Below are 25,957 nucleotides of genomic sequence, written 5' to 3'. Positions count from 1 at the left end.
CGCCGCCGCGTCCGGCCGCCCCGCGGCCGCTGCTCCCCGCTCCGGGCGCCGCCGCCGCGGGGCAGCCCCGGGGCGCGGGGAAGAAGTGTCGGCGGAGCGGCCTCCTCCCCGCGCCGCAGCCGCCCCGGCTTGCAGAACTTTATTCCGGCCTCGCGGTTATCTCGGGCAATAAATGTCTTGCTGATAGCCGCCTCTGCCCTCCGCTCCCCCCCTTTTAAATCGGCGCCTTCGTGTTGTGCTGAGGGCACTGCCGCCTGCTTTGCTGTTCTTGTTTTTTTTTTTTTTTCCTGAAGTCTTTTGTTTGTTCCCTCTCATCTCATGGTGAAAMTTATTAAAAGCACAGAGGTATTTTGATAAGCTTTAACTGTTGTTAAGTGCATGTGACAAAATCTGACTTGGAACCTGTCAATTTTCTCTTTTCTTCCTCACTTTTCTGCTCCCTTCTCTCTTGCTCTAGTGGCTAAAAACTTTCCTAGGCATAGGAAGGAGGGAGTTAGTGTTACAGTCTTGTGTGTCGTGTGACATCGGTGCAGTTGGGCCAGAATCAGAGCCCTCTCTGTCAAGATAAAATGTTGCCCAAGTCGGGACACAGGGTCGCTTCAAATAGGGGTCTTGCTGTTACCTGTTTGGAGTGGATTAGCACAGAAAACGTAGGAGGGACTCGATGGTTTTGGGAAGCGCTCCTTGCGGGAGGTTAAAAATGACAGGTGAGGTTTTCAGATCTACTTCATTGGAAGGGATATAAATGTACTTTGACAGTATGGTGTGAGTTTTCTCTTTTTAATTGCAGTTTATTAAACTGGTATATTTTTTTTTTCCCACGTAATCTGTAAGTAGCCTATGAACCAGGCAGGGATTTGTGCACCTTTTTGCCRGCATACCAAAGGATGAGAGGTCTTGCACTGGTGTTCAGTTATTGGAGCTACAGCATATATTCCAATAAGACTTCTCTGTGATTTTTTTAGTTCAGTATTATTTATTTATATCCTTGCTAGTGGGGCATAGACTACTTATAGCTTGGAGGAGTTGTGTTATGCAAATCTAAAAGAACATCACAAAATTACCTTTCAATATGTAACTTATTAAGGAGACCCTACCTGGTTGCATAGCCAGTCTGTGTGTTAAAAGGGAATTTCTTGATAGTTTATAATTCTGTGCATTTGTCTAAATATACTAAAGTAGCATCTTCTGTCTATTTCCTGGAATGCAGGCAATATTTCCTTTTATTTTTTTTCTGTGTGTAAACAACATATGTGTGTAGTGTTGAATTGCATACCCTCTAGGTTACCAGGTGAGATGATCCTCCTAACGGGAGGAAAGGAGGTGGGTTGTTTTTCTAATCTGGAAGAGCTGCTGAGGAGGTTCATTTACAATGAGCTCAAATACAGGGTTTAACTGAAGCTTGTAGTTTAGCAATTCAGGGAAAGCAGCCTATTTTAAGCTTAATGTTTTTAAGCAGGGTAGCGTGTTAGAGCTTCTTTGCAAGCAAGTTAGGTTTATGTGTAAGCTGCTTTGATTGTAGTGTCTTAGGACTTGTTAAATATAATTCAACTGGTTGTTAATATCTTCAATTCCATAAAGGAATATTAAAGAGCTTGTATGTCTTTTTCAGCATATTGCCTGCAAACCATTCTTTGTGCTTCTGTTGTCTGGCTAGAGTGAGAAATTGTTGCTGCTTCTTTCAGATAGCTTTGTGCTTGCACTTTGCAGAGGTGATTCTGTGGCCCCTTTGCCAGTCAGAGCAAGTGATGGATGCTCAGAGCAAGTAATGGATGCTCTGAGCAAGTCAAATTCAAGTCCTTCAAATAGAAAGGAACCTGACATAGCAGTTTTAAAGCAAAAGAGCAAAAGTGTATGTGTGTGTACGTGTGTCTAACAGTAACAGAGGGTTTGAGTGAAACCTATTGTTAAGGCTCAAGCGATGTTTTTCCACTCAGATCAAGTTTGAAAGACATATACTGTAAAAAGCTGGTTCAGGAACAACTAGTAAAAGCCTGAAATCTGAAGATTCATAGAAGGAGAGAAACACTTTAAAGAACTGCTTGGTCTGCTTGCTTTTCACTCTGATGATATCCTTGTCTGTCCAAGTGTTAAAAATCTTTGAAGTATTTACTTAACTCTTCAGTTAGTTGTGAAGTTGAATCTGTATCAGTGTACTGAAAAATGACATCTGCCAGCTTTTGTCTTCCTGTAGGCCCCCTGCACACCTCAGCAGGTAGGAGGCTTGTTCTACTCGCTTATTGTGTGTACGTTGGATGTACTTGCTGCCTTTGGAAGTTGTGGTAGAAGCCACTGCTTTTCTTCTTAGTATTAAGTGCTTACCCAGAAGAAACCCTAGCAAGAGCGTAGTGATCCATTTGTATAGTAAGGTTGCATGTCTTCAGCACATCAAGCTGTACCATCCTGCAACTGTAGCGAAGTCTTCATCTGTGACAATTAAGATTAATGTGTATTCAGTTATTTCACATGCAAGCTTTAGAAAAATGGTGGTCTCTTAAAGTAGTCTCCACATTCAGATTGCAGAAGACCAGACTTGTCYGATTGGATTATCGTAAGAGCAAGATGTGCAGTCATTCCTTTTGGCAAAACTTTCAATAATAACATGTTATTTACTATCTATGTGTTTTTATTATTTCAACTGACTTTCTTCAAGGGAATGAGGAGAAATAAAGGACTTGAAAACTATTCAGAATCAAACATGACCACTGATATTTCTTGGGGGGGGGGGGGCCTGAAACATCAGTCACAAAATGAAGATTAAAAGCATAAAATTGAAAGCTTTGGGGTTTTTTTTTTGGTAGTGTATCTAGGTGTCAACATCTGTTGTAGAAACCATATGTTTATAATATTGTTTCATTTTTCTAAGTTACATATCTGTATTTGGGGATATTTTTCAGGCATCAGGACAGATGGAGTTGATGGATTGGAGCTGAAATTTGGTATAAGCTGGTAAAACCTTTTTTTTTTATTTGTGAAATAGCTCTATACACAGCTCTATGAAAAGGCTGTGTTATGAAATTCAAGACTGCTTATGAGCTGTGTTCATTCAGCAACATCCATAAAGTTCTGGGAAACGTGTCTGATGTGATATATATTCTTTGGAGGACAGCTTCCTGGCCTTGTTTTTTTGTTTTTCTGTTACACTGTGTAGTTCTTCCCTAATCCTGCTTCATTAAGAGAAGTGCACTGTGTTGCACACCAGCAGTGGGAGGAAGACCAAAAAGACCCAAACGTACAACTGCATGGAACAGTGAAGCTGTAATACCCCGCTGATGTGACAGTATGTATTTTCTATGCTTCTAAATACAGCTGCTAAGGTTGGACAGAGAACCTTCCTCACTAGTACCTGAAGGCTGTTATGTCAGAAATAACCACTGAGTAAATGGTAAATGTCCAGTAGAGAGGTGTGTTGGCCAAATGGCAAAGAACATCTGTAAAATTGGCAAGAAGTTGAACTAAATGAGTGTTTAGGTAAAGCTGAAATTTGATGTGGAGAGAGGTGGAGCTGAGGAAAGGGGGGAGAACTTGCACAAAAGCAGTAATTGCCTCAGTGTGTGAGTGTGAGGATTAGTCTCCTTGGGAGAAGTTCTGGAAAGAGTCCCATTTTGTTTTGGATGAGTGCAAACATTTACGTATAGCTTGAGTTATGTATCAGCAAGGAGATGAAGTACGTGGCCTCATGGCCTCCTTCCTCCCTCCGCTGGGTCCTCTGGAAAATGAGCACTGAACAGCCACTGGCAGCTCTTCTCGATTGTGCTGGGAGAGGATTTCCAGCTTGAGGAATACTCTTAACCTTGCTCTGGTGACCAAGGAGGTCTTCAGCAAAGCTTATAAAGGGAACTTGCGAATCTCATAGTTGTTACAAACACGTTTGGAATTGCAGATGGAAATTTCTGCTTCCTTTTTTTCAGCAAAAATGAATGGTTTGTACCCAAGACTGTTAGATTTGACTCCAACTAGAAAAATTCCTGTGTTACAAGTATACTTATCATTGCTTTGTAGTATGCTGTACCCCAGTGACCTCTTAAGTGACCATAGGTAGGGGTTTTTTTGTTTCTTTTTTTTAAACAGCTCCTAATATATAAAATAAAGTGAAGATGTTTTTGGAATGGTTTCGTATGCTACTGTTGTAGAGTACGGAAGATGCTTTCTCAGAGCACATGTACCATTCCAGTAGKGCAGCAAAGCATAGGACCCTAGTTCCCCAGGTAGGTTGTGCATGTTTCCTGTTTGTAGAGCTGGAGTCCTTTCTGAGGAATCAAAAGCAAGTCAGTAAGTATTCAGGAAACGCTTAGACAGTGCCCATATGCAGTATTAGTACAGATGTGATTGTGTTTGTTTTGATGTAATCATTGTAAATCAGTGATTGACTTAGAGCAGGAAGAAGGGGAGTAATAGAAATTTCTAACAGCTTGACTTGCTACAAATGAGTATTACTCAATACTTCAGTGTTACATAATGAAAGAATATCAACCTTTGTTCTCACAGCATGAGTTTTTGCATCTACCATAGTGCTTATGTGCTTAGAGTGCCTCTTAGGGAAACTGTAAAAACCTAGCTCTTCATGCTTTGTTTACTTCCCCCCCTTACTCCCAACTAACCAAAACCAAAATTGCTTTACTTAAAAAAGAAACTGTGGGTCAGAAAGTCAGCGAGGTCATGCACAGATCTTGGACTTCTGTGGTGTTCTATTTTGGTACGTATCAGGTATTTTTTAGCTATCTTAAATCTAATATGCTCAGTTGGAAACTTCAGGACTAGGTTGAACTAGTTGAATAGCATGCAACTCCTGTTGCTTCTTTCACTGCTTGTGGCCTTTACACACTGATACAAAATATCACGAAGAACTAACTCTTCAGGAAAACTAATAATGAATTACACTAATTTGTCTAGTTTAGGACCCTTCACCAAACTCTTTGGAAAGGTTGGAAACTAGAGACAAGCAGAGTAATTATGTAGTGGTGAAAGGGACAGATGGACGCTTTGGTAGGTGGTTTTCTGCTGATGGTGGAAGGAGCCTCTGCAGCAAACCAACTTCYTCCAGTGTAGATGCTGGCCAGCATGTATTCCAGGTGGAAGTCTTTTTGAAAACTGCAACAGTGCAACCTTTGTGTTCCTGACTTCCATGATTGTCATTTTGTATCCTTCCATATGGCTGTTTTGATGTTTTTAGCATCTCTAGCAACTAGTAGCTTTTTTTTTCCCTTTGAGCCTGTCCTTTTCAATATGTGATGGTGGTGGAATTGTTACAAAGCTGTTTATGAAGCAAGTCCTTGCTCTTCACTGTGACAGAGCGTCATATAAGGATCCTTTTATTGTCCGCAGCTGATGCTAGGCACTTTATTGTTGCTGCACRCCACCTTTCATTTACTGGTTAAAAGATAAAGTAGCAATCCAGTAATTGATGAAGAGGGTGTAAGATCTTTTGTGTATTGCACAACTTGTACAACTGCGGCTTGCAAGGAGGAAAGGATAATAGCTGTCATTGCTGTGAGTTGGCAAGGGCAGCCAGCATTTAGCCTTTATGAACATCTAGGAGCTTGTTAAAACTTCGCAGTTGCATTTGACATCACCAAGCCCTTCCTTTCTCTTTGCCAGTGGTGATAGTGGGGGGAAGAAGGGAGATATCTTTCCTCACTTAAAAGGAATCTACCTTGTCATCAACCTGTAAAGGCTGCATTTTGTCCATAACCGCTTTTGCTTTATTGTTTGTAGGGATAAGATGCTCTTCTAGAGTCACTTATAATAAAAAAGTGTGAAAATTTTGCTGTAATATGAGTACTGTGTGACTGGGGATTGAGTTTAAAGCTTTCTCAAACTTTTAAGTGTTTCTTGGTAGCTGTGCCAGTTGCAGTTGCCTTGCTACTTTGTGCAGTTTGTTATAGATGGGCACATTTTTCCCTTGGTTTTTCCAGTACGCTCTTCTGCTCTACTTCAAAATCCAACTCAGGTCCAACTTCCTGGAGTTCCTTCATAATTCCTCCCCACTTGCTTCTCACTCACTTCCCACTTGGGAAGTATACTTTCCTTGATTATAATTGTAGGGATGGGATATCCAAGGCAGCCAGTTTTGAAAGCCTTTTGTACATGGTGGTGTCCATGCAAAACAGGACTCAATCTGAAATTCCAATGGGTATCTGATACCTGCTCTTTAGGAGAAATGCTAACTGTGAGGCTGGAGAATTAAGTGCAATGGGATTACTTGCTTTGTGCCTCTCCTTTTGAAGCTGTAGTGCTGTATAGCCAAGAATGAGGTAATTAATGAAAGTGAGAAAATCCATAACTGTAGCACACAGGACATTATCATGAGATGGAGCATTACAGATTATCTCCATGTCTGTAGTTGTGGATAGAGCTTTCTTCAGCAAAGGTTTAGTACTTATAATTATGAAGACCAAGGTGTTCTCTGGGAATGTGGATAGGTAAACTGGTATTGCAACTATAAACAGCAGAATATAACAAGGCAGATGAGTTTTAAAATGCAAAAATATTTGGATTTTATTAATTTTTTATTTTTATGGAAAAGCTGCAAGTAACAGTAAGTGAATTCATCCATTCAAAACAGAAACTACACTGGAAATTAAAAATAATGCAATGAAGCTGTCATATTGTAGCTTGCCATCAGAAGATTTCTTTTGAAATTCATGGGTTTTTTTTTTTTTTTTAAGCTCACTTGCAGCTGTAAAACTTCATTTCTGAACTTTCAGGTATTTTAAATTAAGCTAACTTCTGGGATTTTTCTGTTCTTACTAAGGTTGCTAGCAGTTGCTTACTGCTAATCATGCTATTGATTTAACTATTGATGGGTAGTAGCTAAGACTTTTTCTTGGATCTACGTGGCACTCTGAATGTCCCAAAACACCATAATTTAAGCTCAGATTTTAACATTCTGACTCCAAAATTCTGCTTAGTACAGTATTGCTGCCCAGAGCTATTTCACAGTGCTCTTATACATATCTCACTACTTCAAGTTCTGCTTAAAAAAAGCTTGCTTTTCTTGAAGCTTTTTATTTTTCAATGCCTTGAATAGCCATAGGGCAGAGAAGCATCAATACAGTTGCTGGCATCTGTTTTCCTGCACTTGGGTTAATTATTATGCTGTGCAGTCAATAATTCCTCCTTGCAAAGAGTAAAGAAATGCTTTGCAGAGCTGAGACCTCTTCTTGCACTGGACAAAGCTGTTAACATGCAGGCTGGTGGCCAGARGCTGTAGGAAGGAATGGATACCCGAAGTGTTTTGGTCAGTGGCTGTGGTGGCTCTCTTCAGAGAAGAGGAAGCATGGAGAAAGTGAGGGGAAAACCAGCCAATTTAAATACTTTTGTGTGGATGTATTTCAGTAAGGGCTGCTGCAAAAGAAACTTGAATTTGTCCAAAGTACTGCTTCTCAACATATGGTATGTTGCTCTAATGGTTGTTTTTTGATTCTGTCTGCAGGGATTTGTGCATTTACAGGATTTCTCAGTTGATGGTTACTGTGTGTATGCGCACAGATGTAGGATATACAAGTGAAGTTTCCTTCCGAAATATGACTAGATTGAGGTGGAATTGCATTGTAATTTACAGTGCATCTTTTACAATGTATCTTTAGTTATAACAAGGTGCAGTTGGAGGCAGAAATACTTTTTAGAAAGTGTGAAGAACACTGAGCGTTTTCATGTAAAATTGGCTTTTTTCATAAATAGTGTGTGTGCATTGCACTTGTAGAAGGTGGCTTGTTCTCTTAGGCAGTTGAGCAAAGGTTTTCTTCTGCTATTTTCTGTCAAAATCCAAGTGTTTCTTGTGGGCAGAACATGCTTTCCAGCAGAAGCTCAGGTGCACCTGTACGAAAATAGGTAGGTTCTGGATGGTGCTTAAACTTTTCCTAGGTTCACGTATATTAAGTAAGAAAATACAGCAGAATAGTACCACTTTTCTTGTATCCAAGTGTCTGTGCCCATGTAATGTATTTCCATTCCCTCAGAGCTACATGGGAATGACTCTTCTACTTTCATTCAAGGAATTTTGTGGATAATGATCAAAACTGAGAGATGGGGACCTGGGCCTAAGCTTTCCAAAAGTGAAGTGAAAATTGGCTCCCCCAGAATAAGTCAAAATCAAGGAGACAAAGTGTGTTTATGTGTGGGGTGTGTGTGTGTGTGTAGGTAATATACATACTTAATTGACTTAAATTGAACATTAAAGGAAGAATAACTTTTGTTTTCATGGTGCCAGCCCATGGGCTCATTGAAGTGAAAGGGGATCCAGGCTGAAAAGCAAAACCTGTTTTTGTGAAGTGGTCAGGCTGGGTTTATTGGCCCATGTTCATGGTTGTCAGGCGTCGTAGGACACGGTAGCACAGAAATCAAAGCCAATATAACTGCTTGCTTGATGCTCTCGTTAAAGGGCACTCTCGCCTGTTGCCTTCGGAATGGGCAACTGCCTGTAGACTGTATTTATGAAAACCAAGAATCGAGCAAGAAGGAAGCAAGTGATGCACAGCTTTGGGCATAATTTGGAGAAACTGTCTTACTGTAAGAAAGTCCATTCTGATTCTGGCTGCTGTAGCTCTTGGGAACTTGAGCTGAAGCATTTTTAGTTTCTGGCACCAGCTGAGTTCCACTCTGGAAGCGCTCTTGAGTGCTCCTCCTGCAGACAGGGCTTTTGCATAGCGAGGAAACACCTAGCAAACCTGAATGCACTATCTCTACAAGAATGCGCTTGGCTTCCCGGATTAAAGTCGCTGAAGTAAGCAGCTTGCTTTTATCTTGGCTAGTTGTATGTTTTCGTGCAGTCCAACTTGATTTGTGGCCAGCTTTCAAGGCCTAATAAGCAAGGTAAAAGGAGGAGGAACTTGTCTGTCTTGGAAGGTTGCTTGGAGAGAGGGGGTGGGTATGTGTGACGCACCGCAGGCTGTATTAGAAGGGTCTGCCAGCTGTGCRTGTGCTTTTACTTGTGTTCAAAGTTGTGTGTCATGGTTCCTAGGTTAATTACCAGAAAAGAGTAGTGAAGGCTTGAGGAGCTTCAGTGCTGCCCAGTCTCATGCAGCTCTGCTGTTTCGGGTAATGTTGTCCTAGCTGTGACCTTAGGGGACTTTGTCTCGTACCCTTGCATAATACTGACAGGCCTGTTCAAGCTGTGTGTTCTGTAGCGTGCTGCCAGCCGTGTCCCAGCGGCGCGGGGCAGGCCCTGAGAGATGCCAGAGATTACAGCACTGGTTCGGGTCATGCCCAGCAAAAGGGCGGCTGTGCTGGCAAATATACTGATGGGAGCTGACACAGCTTCTGAGGTTTGACTCTCAAAAAATCATTCATGATTATTGAGAGCATATACTGGAATAGAATGGAATAAATATTTTAAAAGGYAGGGGAAACCCTCAGCTAAAGTTCACACATATTGCTGTAAGGCTAAGTAAAACATTTCTTCATAAATGCTCACAAATGAGGATAAAGCATCTAAAAGTGATTTTGCTCCCCAGCAGCTTGGCGAAGTTGGAGTGGTGCTGGCAGGGAGCAGGCTGGCCGAGCCAGGGCCATGGGAGCTGCGTGGTGGAGCCGCCCTGGCTGGCACGAGCTGCTGGCAGAGCGGCTCCCTGCCCACGCGCTCTCGGCACAGTGTTTGCGGCTGGTAACCTGAGCTCTGTGGAGTTTAAGCCCTAGTGCAAAAGAGCCGTCTTAAACACCAAGTACTAGGAGGATAAATCTGTGGTGTTGGGGTGTGTGTGTGTGTAGTGGTATATTTATTTTTGTACATCATCCCAACGTGTTGCACATTATGTGTTCTGTGGTCACTCGGCTGCTGTTTAAAGGCTGGGTATGACTGAAGCGTGGGCTGCTGGGTGTAGTACTGACCCCAGCTTCAGGAAATGTGCTCACAGAGCTCAGTGTAGCTTACAGGCACCTTGATGGGCTTGCTTGGCTGCTTCAGTCTCACTCCAAGACCTGAAACTGAATTGCAACAATTGCAAGGGGAGTTTTTTTTGTGATTTTKCTAAGCAGCTTTAAAGAGTTATGGCTGTTTTATTTTAAAAAAGGGAACGAAATTACTCTGGGAAGGGTATGGGGGAAAATAATGAAATATTTTTGAGAATGTGTGATGTCTATCTGCTTCTCCCAGCAGTCATCAGAACCAGTCACCTAGACATTTGGAAGGATGTATAAAATGCAGTGATGAGTCTATTTAGTCTCCTCTAGATGATGACTTCATATTTGCATTGCCTGGAGCATTAATATTTAACAGCTTAGTATTGATGGATTGTAAATGCACCAAGGAATTGTTCTGAGGCAATAAGCCAGTGGAAGAAGGAATTTTTTTTCCCCTCTCTTCTCAAAGCACAATATTGTAGAAAAGCAATTGTGCTGCTTTGGGACCTGGTATATGAAATAAGGTTAAACCACTTGGTGACTTGTGCTTTCCACTCTTGTTGTCCCAACACCTTTACTATTGGTGGGATGTGGAATAAGAGCAGCACTGTTCAGTGTGTTGTAGTTATCATACTTCACTGCTGGGATACACAAATGTTGCTTTGGTTTCTGTGTGTGAAGAACAGGCTTAGAAGAGACCTTTTCACCTCAAGCGTTTGGACAAGGAATGTATGGGAACTGTTTCAGGAGCAAATATGCCCCAGTCTATGCAGTGTTAATACAGTGTTTCACCTTGCAGAAGATATTTGGTCAGATAATGTTTAACTTCCCTATCAAAAAGAGTGCCAGTACACTTTATCAGGTATTTAGACACCAAAATTGTCTTCAATACAAGAAGAGAAGAAAAAGGACTTCCTTCTAAGGAGGGTAATAATAGTGATTTTCATTTGCATGGTTTTATTGGCAAGTGAAATCTGGATAGACAGTATTCTGGGACTTCTGTAAACTCTTTGGAAATGAATTCAGTTGAATTGGACTTCTTGGTTTTCATGTGAATGGAATAACTGAGGAATAGGCAGCCTGCCTGAACGTGGAGCTCAGCCTCTGAATACAAGTGAACATTTGAAGTCCAGAAATGATTACCAAGTCAGCTTTGGTAGAGCGAATCAAGTTCAGTAAACTTGTTTATTTTTTTCCTCTTGTTAGTCACTTGACTCGCAAGGGATTGGCAAATCTACTTGACATTTAGACCTGAAGGGCTAAGGATGAAAAACACATTTGACCTTTGAAAGTATTATGGTCAATGCATTACACTGACCTTCAGTTCACGTGTATGCTGGTTACTAAAATAGTCTTAGAGAGGGCTGTATCTAGTGTTTGTGTACACTAAGGCTTGGAGACTTTGCACTGTTGTGAGTAAAAGGGAAATAAGGTGACTTGACTCCACAATTCTTGGCAATACCAAATAATGTGTTCCAAGCCACGAAAACTACTAGTCCCAACAAAGCTTAATAAAAACAATTGGTCTTGGATCTTTGCTTAACCAGAATGCAAACACTGCTTTGAAATCAGAAGAAATATGTGTTCCAGTACGTATCTCTAGGTTCATAGTCACAGTTGTGTTTTTAATCCTTGCAGAATATTCATTAAATACCCTCTCTCTGTGATATGGGAAGAAGAAAATTAAGTCATCCTTGTCTCCACTGGCGAAGTGCTTGTACTTAGCGTGGTAATGTGTTTTCTTTGGCTGAAGATACCCTAATGACTAAAATTCTGATAGTGGAGCCTCTAGCCAAGTACCAGATGCTGGTACGAATTAATGAACTTGCTGCTCTGCTTGCCATCCCCCATCCCTCTTAGTTGCAGATACTTCTTTCTTTCAAGGATAACATTACCCTTGCTTTTAAAAGCAGCAAAAGTTAGTTTGCTTGCAGTCTGTATTAAAAGAAAGTGGAAGCTCTCTCTAAAACACTTCAGCTGGAGGAAAAGGAAAGTGATTGTTTTTGTTTTAGAAGTTCTTCAGGAGATTGCCAGAAATGGCTGTCTGTGCAAGAAGCATCACCTAATAAGAAACTCTTTTTGTTTATGTGATATTGACCTCTTAAAAGCATGGGCTGGTAGCATTGCTCTTGAGGACAATTTTGGATGTTTTTCTTATTCTTTTTAGTGTAATTTTGCTCTATATTGACAGAATTGGAGTATCTAAAAGTAGAGGTCTTTGAGTTTTGGGAGACCAAATGCTCTCCTAATGTGGATGGTTACTTTCTAAGTCTGTGTGCAAACTCTCATTTTGAAGTAGGCTTCTCAGTTTAAAATAGGCTTACCTGTGATTTTGGGKTTTTTTTTTTGATAAGCTAAGTTTTAACTCATGGGAAGTGTCTGAATTTCTTACACAGATTTATGCCAGAAGAATGGAATTTTTAATGCTTGTATCTCTGTTTTTGCGCAAGATTGTGCATAGATCACGCCATAATATATGAGGCAGTCAGAGAGTAGTTTTGAGGAGAAAATAAGGTGTAGAAAAACTAGCAAGGAGCAGTTCTGACCTCTAGGTCTGAAGATGTGACTTCACATGGAATTGCTTATAGTCAAACAAAAGAACGATAACAAACTCCACGTTCGTGCAGCCTCCCTTGGCAATCTGCCTTTGTTCTCTCCTGTCCTGTGAAGATGCCAAGGCTGCTTCCTGTGCTTCCCAGCAGTGAAAGGGGATATTTCATTGGATGAAGTCTGTCATGGTTTTCTTTCAGGAGATGGGCTCCTTGCATTTCTCTGAGTATGGTACAATGGATTACTTTTCTTCCTAGCAAGTTGCTTCTTTCCTCTGTTGTTCATATTTTTTCTTTCTTGCAAGCAACACTGTTCATGCAGCTGTTGAGCTGTTTAATGGACCCTGTTAACATTATTAAATTGCAAAATGTCTTTTTTTTTTCTTGTAGGAAGAAATCTGCTTCATCTTAACCTAATTCAGTCCTGCTAATCTGCTAATACTGTAGATTGAAAGATTTTTTGCTGTTGCCAGGATCCCCTGTAATGGGCAAGGAGCCTCAGAGAATACAAATCATTCTGTTTTATTTAAGTCTTTAAAAACTTTTGTGTTAACAGGTAAGAAACACTGCTATTAAACGTCGTCTATAGTGGTAGATTTGTCTGCTGCACCTGTAAAGCCTTAGCCTAAAATGCAAGTGGTTCCTGAATGCCTTACCTTCTTTTCTTGTCCATGGTGTCCAATAAAGGCTGACTTACCTGTTTCCTGTAGGTTCAGGCTTAACCCTTTCTAAGCTGCTTTTCCTTCTTTCCAGTTCAGGCTTTGTGGTTGTTCCTTCCCTTTTATTGCAGCTTTTCTTTTTTTTCTCATTACTTTCTAATTGTTATTTTTAAACTTTTATCATCTTCTTCACCCTGCTGTTGCACTGTCTCCTATCTTTATTTTTATTTTGGTCTGATAATGAGAATGGAGGGTTATCTGGGCTCACTGTTGTGGTTGCTCTATTTCTTTTCCAGGGGACTTGGTTTAAAGTGTGTTGACTTTCTTTACGGTTTTAAAGTGGTCTGGTTTTGTGACCAATGTCAGCTGCCGAGCCTCCTGTTCTGTGCAAGAGTTTCAAAGCAAATGTGCTTGTGAACTGACATACGCTAGATATGAATGCTGTTAGTGCAGTAGGTTCTAGCAGTGCAATATGGCAATGCTGTCTGCTTACCTGGGTCTTGGTGCTGAACTGTCTGCTTCAGAGTAAGGTTTTCCTGCATGTTCTTCAGCTTTCTCATTGTAACGTGGCTGAACTGTCTTATTTTCCTCAGTATCCAGGTATCTTCATTCCCATTTCAAAGTTAACCTATAGAAAAGATGAAAATATCCAGAATCTGAGTTCTTTGACCAGTAAATATTTGTAGAAGCGTAAATGTTTGACTGTTAAAGTGGTGTTTCTAGGAAGTCATTTACCTTCTCAATTTAGATCACGAAAAGCGGTGACTAATTGGAGGTCATTAAGATTGCATTTATATTAACCAGTGATTTGAGGTATGAACTCTGGGCGTTGTCAAGGATATGCTTGTTGTTTGGTGCAGGATTGCTCTTGTAGCTTCATTGCAGACTGCAGGTTTTAGCTGCTTTCTAGTTTTTCACCAGACTGCTCCAACTTGATGAATTTGCAGGGATTTGGTGTCTGTCTCAAGTGCTAACTGCTTTGGGACTTCTTTGCACACTCTGGAACATCAAGCTGTTAGACTACAGGGGTTCTGTGTACATGTTTGTTATAAGTAATATAAGTAATCCTGACCCAGATAAAAGCATAGCGAGTTTCATAAATAGATAATAGAGAAAATGTGATTTTGGTCCCATAGTTAAATTCTGAATGCTCTGCAGCCATAGCAGGATCCTACTTCTGCTACCTGATCATAAGCATGGATTGTCTTCTCCCTGGGGAGCAGAGGCAGCTGCTTAAGAGCATGTCAAAAATTACTGTGTCTTCATACTATTTGGTTATACACTTTGTCTCCTTCAATAAGATATTGCCACGTGGGCATCTCTTGCACCCATTTCACTTGGGTGTGCAGTTATCCACTGAGGATCTTATTAGCTGAGAAGGATACGCTGTAAATGCATGCGGTAGCTGGAAGGCGTCGTATCCATAGTACAGCCAGCACAAGCAGTAGAAAAATCAACAGAGTTGTTGAAGTGTTTTCTCTTGTATTCCCAAATGGCCTTTGCTTATGCAGGAATCCTTGACAGTATTTGGAGGAAGCTGCCGTGCCTTGTTTTGATATGTAAATGAAATTGTGCCAGGGAGTAGCTCAATGTGCTGAGTTGTTACTAGGTTATTTAAAATGAAATGGTTCCTTACAGTTGCTGAATCTTGCACTTAATGATGGCGAGGTCTTACTAGGAGAACTTTGCTTGCACTTCTACCACATTCAAATAGTAGTTGAGAGGATAAAGAAATGTTTTATGCCCAAAGTTATTAATGCAGAAGCACCAGCGGAAGGTGCCCAGGTATTAGATGTTCTTGCCTGCACCCACTGCGGGTAGAAAGCGTGGACTTAGTCACAGCACAAGTGTGCAAAATGTGCATTGGCAGGAGTTGCTCATGTTCTTTTTTAATAGTTGTTCTAGTTGAAATCTACGGTTGAATGCAGGTGGCTTCTTGTTGATTAATAGCAGGGAGAGGCTTTAGGGCTATCTGGACTGAACGAATCACTCAAAAGTTTTACTTCTTCCTTTGAAAAAGCAATTAAATTAGAACTTTGGCCTGTGTCTCAAATCAATGTCAGGCTTTTGGTACTATATTGACCTGCTTTTTACCCATTCAGAACTGGTGAGGGGCATACTACATGCCATAGTATTTCAGCATTTGCCCAGGGAACAAATGTGTTTTTTTTTTTCCAGAATGGCCAGCATTCACCTCGGCACCGAAGCTTACATCTGGCTGATGTCAGCTTTTGGGCCGACTCTGTGTGCATCTGGAGCCTGTTAGGTTTGCTCACTGGCTGGCAAAGCTGGTTGAAGGTTATGGCTTACAGTGAGGTAGCTGCAGTARCTCAGACATCTTCAACACAACTTTTCTAGTCTGCGTGCAGTATGGTGTGGCTCTTTGTCTTCTGTATTATGCTGGATTACTTTGCTTCTCCTAGTGCCTAATCTTTAGCATGCTTCGTATTTGGTCTGCCTTGCAGCTCAGTGCTTACATTAGCATGGGACTTGAATATCAAGACTGTTGCATCCCTGTTGACCTTCAGAGCTGATAGTAAATGTGCCCATGCTGAAGCTTTGGGAGGAGCATGGAGGAGAGGGTGCTCGTTCCCAAACTGAGAGCAGGAGGACTCCTCTTGCCTCTTCCAGTGCACAAGCACGAAAAATAAGAAAATATTGATAACTCTTTTTCCTTCTAAGCCTTCCTACTGGCAGTTGTGGTACGCTGCCCCTTGACAATCACTGGTGATAACACCTAGTTCTCTTCTCCTYAGGGTTCCTGGACTCCTCCCTTGGCACATTTTACAGTGTTTATCTTTTCCTTACTCCAAAGGACCCGGGCTCCTGTTGAAAAGCGATGGACTAATCTCTGGCCGGCACGTGACATGTTGAGCATCCCCTAAGCGCTTGCCTGGGAGAGTTTGTGAAATAACGCTGTAACATGTTTGCAGTAGTATGCCTCTTTTTTGTTGTTGTTATTTTCTATCACCAAATTTCTCTTAAATTAAGTAGCTGAGAAGTAGCTTGAACAAAATGAACTTTAACCTCTGCAGAGAGATTTCCATCTGGAGGTAGCCTTGGTAGCAGCTGCTTGCAAAGATGCAGTTTGCCCTAACTGGGACGAGGGGAGGGATTAGATCCTACTATGAGCTTGAAAAAGAGCCCAAAGCAAAAACACTYTGACTTTACCAAAGCACTAGTTTACTTGCTCACAATAAGTCTTTGTAGAGCTGAATACCCCTAAGCCAATGGTATTAATAACAACTCTGTATAATTTGATTTATGCTAATATCTCTTGTAAGTAAAATCAGATGTTTTGTACTTTTTGCAAGATTACTAATACTTTTAGTAGAAAGACTTTTCTATTTTTTTAGCCAATTACTCATTTTAATCCTTGCATGGGATCTCATGTGATTGAGTACTAGTGTTGCAACTGAAGTCACCTGTACTGCTTCCCATCTTTTTTTTTCCCCCTTATTTTGGTTCATGTCTCCCATATCTTACCCCATATCTATGATCTTTATCGTAGAACCCCAAAAGCAAGCAAAACCTCTCCTCCATCATGAGAACACCAGGCTTATTCCTATTTGTAGGAAAAATGCAGATGTCTTGGTAACGGGGCAAGATGTAATGTTTTGTTGAATCCTAGATTCTAGTCTCGGTGGCTCCCAAACTTACAAGGTGTTGAATTAGATGCTTCCCAGTGCTCAGCACTTCTGGTGTGCTTGCTGAATCCGTGCAAATTTAGCATATCAGTATCTAAAGCTGATGACCTATTGATTTACATAGGAACAGGTATTTCTAGCTTAGATTTTGTACTTTATTTTCAAGAGTGCTTATAGCAAAGACACAACTTTGGCTCAGCTGTTGTCTGCAAGTTAGTTCCCTCTGCACCCAAAACTGCAGCTTGCAAATGTGTTCCTGTTAAGTGGAGTCTTCATTTGGATTCTTTACTTTAACTACACATCCACAGTGATATTGTCAGTAATGTGACATTGAGTCAACTGTTCACACCTGGAAGGCAGTTCCTAGACTGTCTTATTCCCTGCGTTTTATCAAGTACTGCCCAAAATAATGCTGTTGTGTACTTGTAGTTTCAGCAAAGAACTATTTCCCTTATTAATCACCAGCATATATTTCAATCTGTTTTTTAAATTCTTCAGTCACGCAAGACTAGCTGATGCTGAATTGCAAGTAAAATGTAGTATCAAAGTCTGCATTTGTTGAGCACGCAACAAATGCTTGTCCRGGGCTTAAGGAGGAGTACAGGCCGGCAGGAGGCTGTGCAGCTGTCTGAGCCTGAAGGGTTTTTTTTGAAGCGGCACAGGGTGGAACTCAGAGCACTCRTGAGGAAAGATGCAGTTGCTCATCCTCGTGCTTTTGTGAGGCCTCTGCAGTGTCTCTGTGGGTCGGACACTGGCGTTTCYGGCTTATTCATGTTAAGTTTTCTTGTCCCTTGTTTTCCCCTGCTTGTCAGGCTTGTGGAGGGAGGTGCAGTGAGGGAGCCGGTTCCGTGTTCAGATGAACTCCTGTGTGCGAGGTGTGCTGCCAGCAAGGCAGACCTGGCTCTGCTTCCGACTCCCACAGAGGTGTCTCCCTCAGTGCCACACCGGGTAGAGGTGTTGGAAGCTGGGAGGGTTGTGCCATGCCCATTTCTTCTGCCAGTCCGAGTAGGTGCTGAGCAGTGTCTCCCAAATATGAGTCTTGCCACAGGGATATCACAAAGGGGAGGAAAAATAGAAGAAATGAAACCCACAAATTAACCTTTTCTTGTTGCAAATTAGCATGTTTCTTGTACATAAAACTCTGGAGGAAGCTAACTTCATGTTAAAATATTGKCTATTTACTAATGGTACAAAAATTGAAGATGACTGGATAATCTGTAGTAATCAAGTCTGATTTGGAGCTTTCTGATTCATCTTTCAACATCTACTAATCCGTGTCTTGTTTGAGTTCCAGAAAGCTTTCCTGGATGCAGGTTCTTTGGGGGTTGGAAGCTATGAAGTGGATGTGGAGTTGGCTTTCTTGTGGGAAACAACAAGTACCATTTCAATAGATTTCTAAATTCACTGCTTTGTGTATGTTGTTTTTTATGCAGACCAGCATGTTTTGGAAATTTGATCTCCATTCGTCATCCCACATAGATACGCTTCTAGAGAGAGAAGATGTAACACTGAAGGAGTTGATGGATGAGGAAGATGTTCTGCAGGAGTGCAAGGCTCAGAACCGCAAACTTATAGAGTTTCTGTTGAAGTCAGAATGTTTGGAAGATTTAGTTTCATTTATTATCGAAGAACCACCTCAAGATATGGATGAAAAAATTCGATACAAGTAGGAAAACATTCTGGGGTTGAAAGGTGGAAAGAGGGACCAATAACTCTGTTTATAGTGTGTTTTGAATTCCTGCTTGTGGGTGTGTGATAGAGTGCTGGTAGCTTTAGAGCAAGTTTCTTTTGGAGGGATGCTGTAAATGAGTCATTCTAATATTTGGGGAGATYTTTTTTTTTAATGAAAGGTTCTTTTTTTACTACAGAAACGTTTCCAAAAACAATTGCTGCCCAGAAAACTTAGGAATGCCAGAACTCTCATAAAGAATCGTTGTGACTGCTTGGGGTGATTTAAAAGTAGTTGACTGAAAACTCCTCTTGGGGTAGTGCACTTCGGTGCATAGTCTTGTTTTACCAGTGACTAATAAGATATTTTCAAGATGGGTTTTTGGAAAGTCCCTCGCACTCCTTGGCAGCATTTACTTGACATCTAGTTGCTGGTGTTTCCCATGGCAGAGCTAGAACAGTATGGTTAAAAAGTGTGTCCCCGACTGTTTGGGGAGTTTGCTAAGGAAGTTCCATTTTAGCACGTATTCGATCATTCTGACCTCTTTTAACATGAAATCGTCTATGTTAAGGAGGACAAACACACCTTCACTCCCTTTCACCAGGCTGTTAACTATGTTGCTGCAGACCTATAGTGCTTTGTCAGAAGTCCTACAAGGCAGCTGCTTCTCTGAAATCGGACTTGGTGCTGTAAGTACGTATGTATAGTAAGCGTGGATAATGAACATTTGTCTCCTTTCTCCAGATATCCAAACATATCCTGTGAGCTGCTTACGTCAGATGTCTCGCAGATCAACGATAGGTTGGGAGAAGAAGAGTCCTTACTTGTGAAACTGTACAGCTTTCTCTTAAACGAATCTCCTCTAAACCCGTTACTGGCCAGTTTCTTCAGCAAGGTGCTAAGTATTCTTATAAGCAGAAAACCAGAACAGGTAAATGCTCGCAGTGCTCTAGTTTTGCAAGTGCTTCTCTGCTCTGAAGTTGCAGTGCTCGGTAGTGTTCCCTGAAGTCTGCACTTGCAAGGGCTGAGGCAAAGAACAGCGTTGGTGCTTCAGTACTCACTGAAGGCAGCGACTGTTAGGGCACAGTCAAGATTTAGAAACGGGGCACCCAGGCTGTATTTGTCAGTTGGGCCTCATCTGAGCTGCCTGTGTGGCCAGTAACTTGCCATGTAAGTGTTCTYGGTGGGCCTTGCCTCGGTGTGGGCACCAGGATGTTTCCTTTAAGTGACTTGGAGAAGGGGGTGTTAGCAGCGCTGGGAGCGGGTCCAACTGCAGGACCAGGGCTGGAAGGAGCGGGACAGACTTCTGGGCTTGGCCTTCAGAAGGGCCGTGCTGCTGCATGACCGTGTCCTCCTGCTGTGCACAGCTGCTCTGGCTGCCCCTGCTACCCAGGCAAATTAAGTTTGATTCTGTTCCCTGCTTTTAGTTCAGCAGGCTCTAAATTTGCCTGGGAGTTTTGCACTAGGGCTTTGCAGTAAGCAGCTTTGCTCACTGAGCAATTTTGGGGATGAGGCTTTCATACCTGCAAGGAAAGCTGGCTGTGCACTGGGTACAAGCAGTTTATGGTCAGCACGAGAGTACACCAGGACACACTGAATGTAGTGTAGGTCTGCCCTGGGTCATGCTTGCTGCTCTCTAAACACACACTGTTTTATCTTGCTTTGTACTGCAAACTTTGTGTTTGTGTGAAAGTGTTTAAGACATTCTTGTGTGTCTTCAACTGGTAGGAGAGAAAATTAAATTAAAATGCTTTGTTGTAATCTGCCACATAAAACAAAGAAGCAAATGGCAGCTCTTTGTCTTTCATTTCTAGATTGTGGATTTTTTAAAGAAGAAACATGATTTTGTAGACCTCATTATTAAGCACATAGGGACCTCTGCTATCATGGACTTGTTGCTCAGGCTACTGACTTGCATAGAACCACCACAACCTAGGCAGGAAGTATTAAATGTGAGTAAAACTTCTTACATGATTTATGGCATGGATGAGGTGCAAGGTGGCTTTTCTAGTATTAGTTTTCTTAAGTTTATTTCTTAAATGTGACAAAATACAATGTGCTTCTGACCTGTGCTCGGATCTGTCRCTGCTTTTCCAGAGGAGCCACAGCACTGGTGGAAACAACTTAAAAGCTTAGATAAAAACACCTGAGTGACTCATCTGTTCTGTTGGGCTTTAATGACCAGCAGCCATCGGATGCAGTTTTACAACTGTTTTGGATCTTAGGGAGCGTACGTGCGTTGCATCATGAAGYTGATTTCTGAAGCTAAGACTTAACTAAATTTTTTTGCTGGTCATATGGAATTGGCAGAGCCCTTTGTGTCATGCTGACATAACTGTGATGCTTAGTGCTTGCCTCACCGCAGCTTCCCAGCAGCTAGAGCACGTTGCCCTTGGTACCACCAATTAAATTGAGAATATTTGCAAAAGATAATCATAACCTGGTAAACATAACTGGAGCCTTCTCTGGTATTTGCTCTGAAACAGTCACCTAACTTTCCCCACACACTTTAAAGTGTTGTTAATCCCTTTTTAGAAAAATGGGCAATTTTCAAGCTACTTCTAGAATCATTTAATACTAACTCATTCACTTCAATAGCTTTCTGTTAATGCCCACAAACATTTTTACAGTGGCTAAATGAGGAGAGAATTATCCAGCGGCTTGTGGAAATTGTACATCCATCGCAAGATGAAGATGTAAGTACTGTTGCGATCCTCTGGGTCTCTCTGTTCAGCAAATTGCAATTCTTTAGCTTCAAAGCTTCATAGTTTTCCCGTTTTCTGCTTGCAGAAAGCTTACAGTAAGCTGATTTCTCCTTTAAGCTCAGGTTTTGCACTGTTTCAGACCCTGGTGAAATCCTAGTCTGGATGCAGACTCAGCACTGTTTGAAGATCTGTCTCCAATATTAGTTTTGGTGCTTCCACACCAGAAATGCATTTCAGTCTTTTGCCTCAGGTCTTTCCATGGCTTGTTAAGTTTTAATTATAGAATCAAGTTATTGCTTTAGAAATGTTTCTCTTCAGGGAAGAATCTCATCTGAGCAAAAACTTTCAGCTCTTTCAGTGCAGACTTTTGGCTCAGTGTGCTGCTGTCCTCTTGTGACAAGCTCTTCTCTTCCGTTCCAGAGGCATTCGAATGCGTCGCAGTCACTCTGTGAAATCATTCGTCTAAGCAGAGACCAGATGTTACAAGTACAGAACAGTACGGAGCCAGATCCGCTGCTCGCAAGTCTAGAAAAGTAAGTTGCTTGGTTGAGCAACTTGTTTTGTATTAAGGTTTTTAAAATAGCGGTGTTCACCTTTTGGCCTTTAAAAGAGTCAGAGGTGAAGTTCTGCATTGCCTAGCCAGCTCTGGCTGCTCGTTGTCTGTGTGTGTGATGTGAAACAGCGCGGCAGGTCCAGGGAGCCCGCGTGGCTGCGCTCCGTTACCGCTTGGTGGGTTTGGGTCAGCCTGTGGGGTTCTGCCTCTGTGAAGATAATTCCCGGCCCAGTGGAGTTGGTAGGATCAGGCATGCGGATGGCAGCTCAGTACTGTGCAGAGTACACATGGGAGACTTGGGCTTTGGTCGGGATTAGTTTAAGTTTATCTAACTTCTTATCACAGAGGGTAGTCTGACTCCCTGCTTCGTTTTGGCAGCTCTGTGTTTGTGTGGCAAGCTAAAATTCTTTTGATCTGACTGAAAACTGACAGTTTTTATAGGATTTGTAATCCAGAGCAAAATTCTAATATGAGAGTGTGAGCAGGAAGATATGATTGGGGCAGGGAGGATAGGACTGATTAGTCTAGTGATACCTGCTAGCTTGAAATAGCCCAGACTTTAATTTCTCTTCTCCCTTTTAAGTTTTACATGGGAAAACAGTAGCTAATTTTGTTAACTGCTGCATCCTAAGTAGTGCTGTGTCTGACATCAATGCTTYTCTTCTCAGGCAAGAAATCATAGAGCAGCTGCTGTCTAATATTTTTCATAAAGAAAAAAATGAATCTGCAATAGTCAGTGCAATCCAAATACTGCTGACCTTGCTCGAGACTAGACGACCGACGTAAGTGTTGCCACTTACTCTTGTTTAGGCTGTACCTGTGTGACTTAGCTGGGCAGCTGTTGAGCAGGAACTCAAGGGACTCCTGTGTGTTAAATGACTCAACCAGTTCTGTGGCTTTCTACAGCTGTAGAAGTAAGAGCAAACAAGCAATAGCTACTGGCATTATCTGCAGCAAGTGATTGGCCTTTCTGTGCTTCTTCCTCAAACTAACCTAAGCTCCACTTAGAAGATCAGACTAGTTAAACTTCAGTAGTGTATTTTTCTTTATCTTTGACGTGAAGTTAATGAGCACTGTACTACAACTTCAGCTGGAGAAACCAGTGGGCAGAGCTTTGATCGTTCTGTGGTACATTCAGTTTCTTGATGATGCTCAGAATAGCCCAGTAAATCTTCTGCCTTGAAAAAGGAAATGCATATGATGTTGCTGAAATCCATACTGGAGGTTAGGAGCACAGTAAGCCTATAATTATTATGGCTACTGTTTAGAAAGTACCATTCCACTGTTAATTCACTTATCTGTAGCTTTTTCTATTCATGTGCCTTCAGAGCAATCCCGTTTTCAGTCTTATATTGGTAACGTTTTAGAACTGACATTGATATTAACTATCATACTTTGTTTGTGTGTGTTAGATTTGAAGGCCATATAGAGATCTGTCCTCCAGGCATGAGCCATTCAACGTATTCAGTCAATAAAAGTGTTTTAGAAGCCATAAAAGCACGACTTTCATCCTTCCATGAACTCCTACTTGAGCCTCCAAAAGTAAGTGAAATCTTGTGTTGCAGCCGAAAATGGAGACTCTTGCTGCAGTTCAGCCTCGTTCAGACAGAGGATAATGACAAGCAGAGCTTAGCTTGTCTGGCAACTTCCAGGCAAGAAACAAAGCTCCTTCCTGGCCTGTTTTGAGTTTTGCAATTCATTACAGTTGTCCCTGTCACAAGTTCTTGTTGTTGTTGTTGTTGTTGTTGTTTTTTTTTCCCATTGTTGCTTTAATTGACTTGCTTTTCCAGCTTGAACTTTGTTCGTCTGGCAAAACTGCCTTGAAGCAATTGCCTTTTTCTGAAAGCAAGGACAAGGTATTTTCTATATATTTCAAAGTTAAACAGGTGTGTGCCAAAAATAAGTGTGGATAGATCAGAAGAGTGGTTATTAGAGGGCATGAAAACATCTTCTGAAAGACAGTACAGAGGAGAGGTTTACTGAAGAGGGTCAAGGTAGGTGATCATGCAGATGGATCTTAAAACACCACAAATCATAAAACTCCATAATAATTGGTCGCTTAAACTTGAGCTAAAGGAAAAGGGAGTTGACAGGTTTGGTAGCTGCCCAAAGAAGGGGTTGTTTAAGCAAACTGATGACTGGGCTTCTCTGGGGCAGGGGGTGTTTTCTGCTTGAAAACCCTGTCCGAGTGGGACAAGTGGCCCACGTTGCTGCAGTGGTGCAGGGCCTCATGCACTRTTGGTGTGGGCCTGCAGTCCCAGGTGTTGTGACTGTGACCAAGCAGACGAGTGTCCCGTGTGTGCCCTGCGCTCCAGATGTGGCCAAGTCTTTAATGCCCCCTTTTTTATGATTAATGATGTATCCATGACATGCTGTGGTATGAGACAAGTACAACAAGCTGCATAAATAAAGACTTTTTTTACCTGTAGTCCACTTGGATAGGTGATCTGCACCCTGATTGACCTGGTCCTGCCCCTCAGTTTGGGGACTGCAGTCCCTGAGGGAGAAAGGCCTGTGGGACAGAGCAAAAGCAGTGGTTAAAGCCAATAATCTTTAAAGACAAAAGGTGGTGGAGGAGGAGGAAAGTAAGATGGTAAAAAGGAATTGTTTTAGCCTAGAGAAGAGAGTTAAGCTTCCAAATAAATTAAGAAGTAATGAGTGGATGATTTTTCTGCACTTCACTGCAACAGCATGACAAGAAATGGATCTATATGCTAGTAAAGGATAGGCCAGAAGCTTGAAAGTTTCCTGCTGCTTGGAAGTACCAAGTATTTTAGTAAATCCTCTAGTGAAGTTACCCACTCTGTATTGGTGGTTCTGAGCAGTAGGTAAATGAGCCTGTGTTAAGGGTATGCCCAAAGCTTGCCTCGGGCAGGGAATGGCCTGAATGAACAGGCAGCATGCCAGGCTTTTCCAGGATGCCTTCTGAGGAACCACTAGTGCCCAGGCCAAGCCAGGACTCTTTCAGGGGATGATTTGTTGAAGCGGTTTTTGGAATGTTCAGGAGGATAACATGTGAAGCGGTGCCTGGAAAGAAATGCTCTCCAAGGATTGGAAGCGACTTTGTAATAACATGCCAGAGAAGCTTAGTGCTTCATGGAATTGTTTAAAGTTCACCGTGTCAGACTTATTAGGGGGTAATAGTATCTTGAAAGGAATGTCCACCTAACTGTTTATGTATGTTGTGGTTATGTGGAGTACACCTGTGCATGGATTAACCATTGAGAAATACAAATATTTCCAAATTCCTTTTTAACGTGGGTGAGAAAGGGATCTCAAAGTAGGTGCTTAGCTGCCACTCARTTTAAGTTGTTTTTGCTTTCACGAGGCCAACTGTTTCAGTGYTCCCAATCTAGTTAAAATAAGCTCTAGTATTCAGAATGAAAAGCAATTTTTTTGCAGGCTAAGGTAAGTGGTACTGAGGGTCTGGCTGTAAATATCTTTAACTACTACTCTAACTGAGCGTTGTAATGCTGAGTTGGCTTTCAAGTATTAATGGTTTTCATGTGCCTCTCTTCCAGAAAAGTGTCATGAAGACAACGTGGGGTGTTCTGGATCCACCTGTGGGGAACACACGTTTAAATGTGATTAGATTAATATCTAGCCTATTACAAACAAATACAAGCAGTGTGAATCAGGAGCTGATAGAGCTGAACAGCATAGGAGTTATACTGGTAAGAGCTTTATGCTACCTTTATTTTTGTGAGTTGAAATTAAGATCTTGTGAAATCTCTCTGTCACTGCAGATGTATAGTTTGTTTTTCAACAAAAGTTTCAGGTAATTTCTGTTTTGGGACTTCTGATGTGCTGTTTGAGAACTTTGAATACCTGAATTTACTCTTCAGTTTGGTCTATTTGAAGTCAATGTTTTCCTCTGATCACCTGAACAGCTTTTTACCCCTCCTAGATGTGATTTTTCAAAGCTTTTTTTCCTTAGCAAGCTTGTTTTTCATCTCTGTGCTCTCAAATTTTTGGCCACAGTTCAAAGCTTCCCTGCAGTTCTCATCCTTTTCCTAAGCTGTTCCATCAAAACCTCTTTTCCTGGCCTCATAGTGCACAAGACACCAAAAGGTATTTCAGTGTGGCGCCATACAGGGTCAGCTTCCCTTGCGTGGTGCCTTTCAAACCTCTTTGAAAGAAGGTGGCTGCACAGTTAACTTGCAGCCTGTTATACATGTGAGCTTAGCAAAAAARCAGTTACTTGGAGGACCTCCCTTCCCGCCTCCTGCCTCGAGTATAGCAGGGCACATTGTTTGCTGAAAGCCTCTTCTAGGTTGATCAGAAAGCTCATGTGAATGTGTCAGTTAACAGATACCCAGCAACACTGTCTGGAAC

The 25,957-nt window shown here is 41.7% G+C and overlaps 1 protein-coding gene across 6 annotated transcripts in view; it reads left to right on the top strand.

Annotated features, from left to right (window-relative positions):
* Positions 1 to 25,957, top strand: part of PPP6R3 (protein phosphatase 6 regulatory subunit 3) — a 62,136-nt gene that overhangs the window by 576 nt on the left and 35,603 nt on the right. For 5 of the 6 annotated variants that reach the window (XM_026041155.1, XM_026041154.1, XM_026041153.1 and 2 more), the window contains exons 2-11: positions 12,780 to 12,945; positions 15,864 to 15,983; positions 18,129 to 18,361; positions 19,109 to 19,295; positions 20,179 to 20,316; positions 20,995 to 21,060; positions 21,490 to 21,602; positions 22,291 to 22,404; positions 23,035 to 23,164; positions 25,144 to 25,296. In XM_026041155.1, the coding sequence (XP_025896940.1) occupies positions 15,972 to 15,983; positions 18,129 to 18,361; positions 19,109 to 19,295; positions 20,179 to 20,316; positions 20,995 to 21,060; positions 21,490 to 21,602; positions 22,291 to 22,404; positions 23,035 to 23,164; positions 25,144 to 25,296 (1,146 nt within the window). In that variant the 5' untranslated portion in view covers positions 12,780 to 12,945; positions 15,864 to 15,971. The remainder of the gene's footprint in view (positions 1 to 12,779; positions 12,946 to 15,863; positions 15,984 to 18,128; positions 18,362 to 19,108; positions 19,296 to 20,178; positions 20,317 to 20,994; positions 21,061 to 21,489; positions 21,603 to 22,290; positions 22,405 to 23,034; positions 23,165 to 25,143; positions 25,297 to 25,957) is intronic. The other variant, XM_026041152.1, reaches the window with a different exon arrangement.

The sequence above is a fragment of the Nothoprocta perdicaria genome, unplaced genomic scaffold (genome assembly GCF_003342845.1).
Source record: "Nothoprocta perdicaria isolate Ctin4 unplaced genomic scaffold, notPer1 scaffold_28, whole genome shotgun sequence".
Taxonomy (NCBI): Eukaryota; Metazoa; Chordata; class Aves; order Tinamiformes; family Tinamidae; genus Nothoprocta; species Nothoprocta perdicaria.
The sequence above is the reverse complement of the archived record's forward strand: the minus strand, read 5'-3'. Positions and strand labels throughout refer to the sequence as shown.